General features: G+C 44.6%; 1 protein-coding gene across 1 annotated transcript; it reads right to left on the reverse strand.

Annotated features, from left to right (window-relative positions):
* Positions 1-1,185: 1,185 nt before the first annotated feature.
* On the reverse strand, positions 1,186-2,367 carry FAM46C (family with sequence similarity 46, member C). The gene has a single exon (XM_008942021.1). The coding sequence runs from the start codon at positions 2,365-2,367 to the stop codon at positions 1,195-1,197; it is 1,173 nt and encodes a 390-aa protein (XP_008940269.1). The 3' UTR covers positions 1,186-1,194.
* Between the last annotated feature and the right edge of the window lie 1,940 nt (positions 2,368-4,307).

Here is a 4,307-nt window from a genome sequence, read left to right on the forward strand (position 1 = left end):
ACCATCTCATACAGTGACCAGGTGACAGTGACATTAGTGAACTCAACCCTTACGTGGTGTCAGAAATACAAGCCTTCAGGACCTGCCTGAAGTTGTACAAGAGTAAATTCATTTTAGGAGGCACTTCAGGAACTTATACTGTGGCATGAGTGCACAGCATCCTGCAGCTTACTGTGGTTTTCAGGGGGTGGGAAGAAGGGAGAGCAGTGGTTGGGGTGGGCTTTTTTGCTTGCTGTGTACCTGTGATGAAGAAAGTCAGGCCAAATCTCAGTGCAAGAGCTGCACTACTTTCCAGCTGTGCCAAAATTGCAGTCAGAAAGGCTTTATCTTGAACCTCAACTTAACAATGTTGTTCTATCCTAACTATTCAAACCGTAGTTCCAATCCTACTTAAGGCTTCAGTTCCTCATTGCAAGGACTTTTCACATTAGCAAGTTTTAGACTGAATTTTGGTGCATATGTAGAAATTCCACCTTCCAAATTTTTGTACTCAAGAAAAAACTTAGCCAGCTTATGCTTTAGAGATGGACTTAGTAATCCATCTTCAACTTCCAAGAAATTAATCTTGAACTTGAGGCAGGACCATAAATCCCTGGGTACTACAGGAAACAACATTTAGGCCCTCTACAAGACAGATGCTATCCATACAGTTATCCATTCTACACAGCCAGAAAGTAGAAGCAGCCCAAACATGACATAAGCCCACTCTTGCACAATTAGTTCAATAGAAAAGCTGGCTACAACTGAAAGTGAGGAAGTGCAGAGTAATGAGGTTAGGCAATAGAAAGCAGAGTTTTGCTGCTGCTCCAGGAGTGGCGTCTGCTTGACTCAATACATTTTACAGTCTTTCTTCTATTAACTAACCCAGTTTACTGAATACTCCACTTAGATCACATTAATAACCACTTCCAGAACTAGGACAGAGTTTCATAATTACTCCTCTTAACATTTGGCTGCTGGTTCTCTTCTCCTGAAGAAGTAATAAGGCTCCTTGGCATTTGTAGATACATATACTGAAAAGTTCATAGCAGGTCACCTGGCTGCATATTCTTACTGCATACCAGGAAATGGACAGTCCAATGCAGTCTTGTTTCCATCAGAAAACACCCCACTGACAGTTATTATGTGTCTATATATATACACACTCAGCATCTCAGCCTTCAGTAGCCTCCACTCAACACTCACGTGAAACAATCAGTTGCAAGGCAACCAAGTGGGGTAGGACTGGCTGTATGGCAGGGGAGCACTTGCAAGGTAGTAGTTGCTGAAGTTAACATCACTAACATAGGGTGCCGGCTGGTAGTAACAGGTAACATTGGTGGCATTAGGGATGATGTTTTGTTCTGCCAGCACTCTGAGTGCTAGCAGAGAAATCAAGTTGAGAGTCTGCCTTCGCTCGTGTCCCATGAGGCAGACTGTGCTCTCGTTCACTACCCTGCGCAGAATCATGAGGTAGTCATATTTGCTCCTCTCCTCTTTGGAGAAGTGGTTCTGGAGGTAGGTCTCTAGTTTGCGCTGCTGATCCAGGATGTCTGGGAAATCGATGAAGAATCGGGAGCACATGTAGCGCTCTAATGTTTTGATCTCATCCTTATCCATGGGCCTGAAGTCTCGTACTAAGAGGTTACTGTACTTCAGAAGACCACCACCTCGGATCTCTTCAGGATTTTTGGTAGCTATCAGCTTGTTCTGGAGGTGATCAAAAGCTGCCTCAAAGTCTCCATACATGCTCTCCCCAATCACAGTGGGATGGAAGTGCTCCGACATGGGGGTTTTTGAGTAGTCATAGTAAAAGAGCAGGGAGTCCAGTATGATTTGGAAGGAGTCCACACTGAATTCAAACTGTCGCCGTATACAGTCGACGAACTTCAGCTCTACATTCCTGCCATGTTTGTTGGAGAGAGATATCAAGCTCCAGCGGTCAGACTCCGTGTACACTTTGACTAGCTTCTGGATGTAGGCTTCCTTCAGGGTTACCGGACTGATTTTTAGCTTGCTTACTCCTGCTGGCAAGAAATTCAAGAGGGATCGGAACACCACATCTCGAACTAATTGAAACTCCGCCTCACTTGGAAGAGAAACTTGAAAAATGAGATCCAGGTCTTTGCACCCCAGCCCATTATCCTTAACCAGGACGTGACCGGCTGCGGAGCCATTCAGACGGACGTCGTGCACCACGATGCCCGCTTCGCTCAGCCTGCTCCGGACAGTCCGAACGATGTCCTTCAGAGTCATCCTCAGTGTGGGGAAGTTACCGCGCCCGTGGATCGGGACCACCTCTGTAAGAACCTCATGCAGACGGCTGACCTGCTCCCAGTTCAGCACACTGCATGACACGCCGTCAGTGTTACTTCCTTTGCTTGCCATCTTAAGGTTTTTCTTATCCAAAGAAACTGTAGAGAGGTGGGATAAAAGTAAAAAAGTCAGACTATTTATGCTTCCTAGATACATCCTATGCTCTACTTTTCTGTCTACACACAGACACAAACTAGAAAGAAATAGTTCTATGTAAAAATGACTATCACCTTCCACCTGAAATGATACTCAGCTTCTCCACTGATTCAGGCACAAAACTGTAGTTATTGTCTTTTTTTGGCAAGGTAGAGTTAAGTACCTTGGCAAAGCAGTTTGTCAAAGGGAGATTATCAGCACAGATGACAAAAGCTTTTCCTAAATTCAATATCATCTGCAGCATCAGCTGATGCCAGAGGAGCCATAAGCAAAGCACTTCTGAAAGTGAAGCTTTGAACTTGTTCCATCACACAAAGCTCAAACTGCTATCTCCAACTAACACAAGAGCTGAGCACTCAGGGCTTAGAGATCATATCCACTGCAAACATTTTAATCCCACCAGAGGCAGAAGGTTCCTTCCGTTTCCTTCAAGTTTTTCCCCTCTTAACCATCCAGCATCCACCATTCATGAGATAAGGGCTAAGTACATCTTGCTCCTGCAAAAAGCTACAGCACTTCAGCACCCTGGTCTGGATTTCAGCCGCAAAGTCCAAAGCAAAGCGACCCTCTGTTCTTTTTCAAACACGCTGGATAATCAAACTACCTTTCAGAAATATTCATGCTTGTTCCAACCTTCTGCTCATTTGCTTAGGGCAAGCAAACGTTTAAGAGCTGGTATACACTCACATGAGGTTAAGGTACGCATCATGCTGGAGTTGCACATTAACACCAAGGACTTAAGAACCTCACTGACTAGACCTGGTCACAGCCTCATCTGAACTTTTGTACTTTTTAAGGAGTCTTGTCACAGCTGACCAGATCATTCTCTTGTGCTTAAGTGGCTTGCATTTTGAAGTATGCAGATACTTACATACATTCTATGCTCACACAACTCCAACTGGTATTAATACAGTTTTCTTTTTTTAAGTGTTCCAAGTTTCTATTATGGCCAGGTGCTTCCTGACAGCTACAGGCTAATTAAGGCCTCACCTTCTGCCTCAAGTACTTGGGAAGACTGCAGCTGCCATGGTCAGCCTAGTCAGACTTAAGGTAGTTAACTCTTGCTTTCTGGGACTTGTTTAAAGCCCAGCCATATAGTTTCCTAACATGCATCAACATAGTGCACCAGCATTGATGCACTACACATCGACACAGTGTGTGGAGCACTTTTAAAGCAGGACTCAAACAGTAGCTATTGTCATTTTATGCCTGTCCTCTTCCAGCTTTTAACTTCTGAACACCTCGTTTGACCTGTCACCTACTAGAGGTGAGAGTCAAATCCTAGATAAAAGACACAGTAAGGTAAAAATGCTCCTGGCAAAGATATTTTTGCCCTTTAGAGGAGCTGCTACGGGTCACACCAGCTCCAGCGGGCATAAAACAAACCTATGATTCACAAGATTAGTCCAGGACAAATCAAGTTCTTCAAACTCAATCCTTGGCTGCAAGTCAGCATACACGCAGAAGTATTAAGCCTGCCAGGAGTTGCCCTCAAGCACTCCAGACACATTAAAGTACATTTTCCTCTTAAAACCACTGTTTTCACAAAATCCTTCAGATTGCTACAGAATACAAGTCTTCCATGATTTCTAGCTTAAACTGTGAGTGCTTTCAGGTACTACCTCAGAAAGCATTCCCCTTCCTCCCCAAATGTAGCCTTCTCAGCAGCCTAGAAAACACAGACAGACCACCCAGGCACCAGAAAGGACTGGGAGTAGCAGCTCCCTCCCCACCCCACCACACACTCTGTTCTGCTTGGTGATCCTCATCTGGGAGACTCAAGCACATTGCTGCCCTCGCAGGGGGTAAGATTAAGTCATTTCCAGTTCAGTGGAGAATTAAATTCTCAGGGTATC

This window comes from Merops nubicus, unplaced genomic scaffold (genome assembly GCF_000691845.1).
Source record: "Merops nubicus isolate BGI_N331 unplaced genomic scaffold, ASM69184v1 Scaffold49306, whole genome shotgun sequence".
Classification (NCBI taxonomy): Eukaryota; Metazoa; Chordata; class Aves; order Coraciiformes; family Meropidae; genus Merops; species Merops nubicus.

Excerpts from the sequence above, each read along its gene's own strand:
- FAM46C (XM_008942021.1), bottom strand. The coding sequence starts at position 2,367 with ATGGCAAGCAAAGGAAGTAACACTGACGGCGTGTCATGCAGTGTGCTG.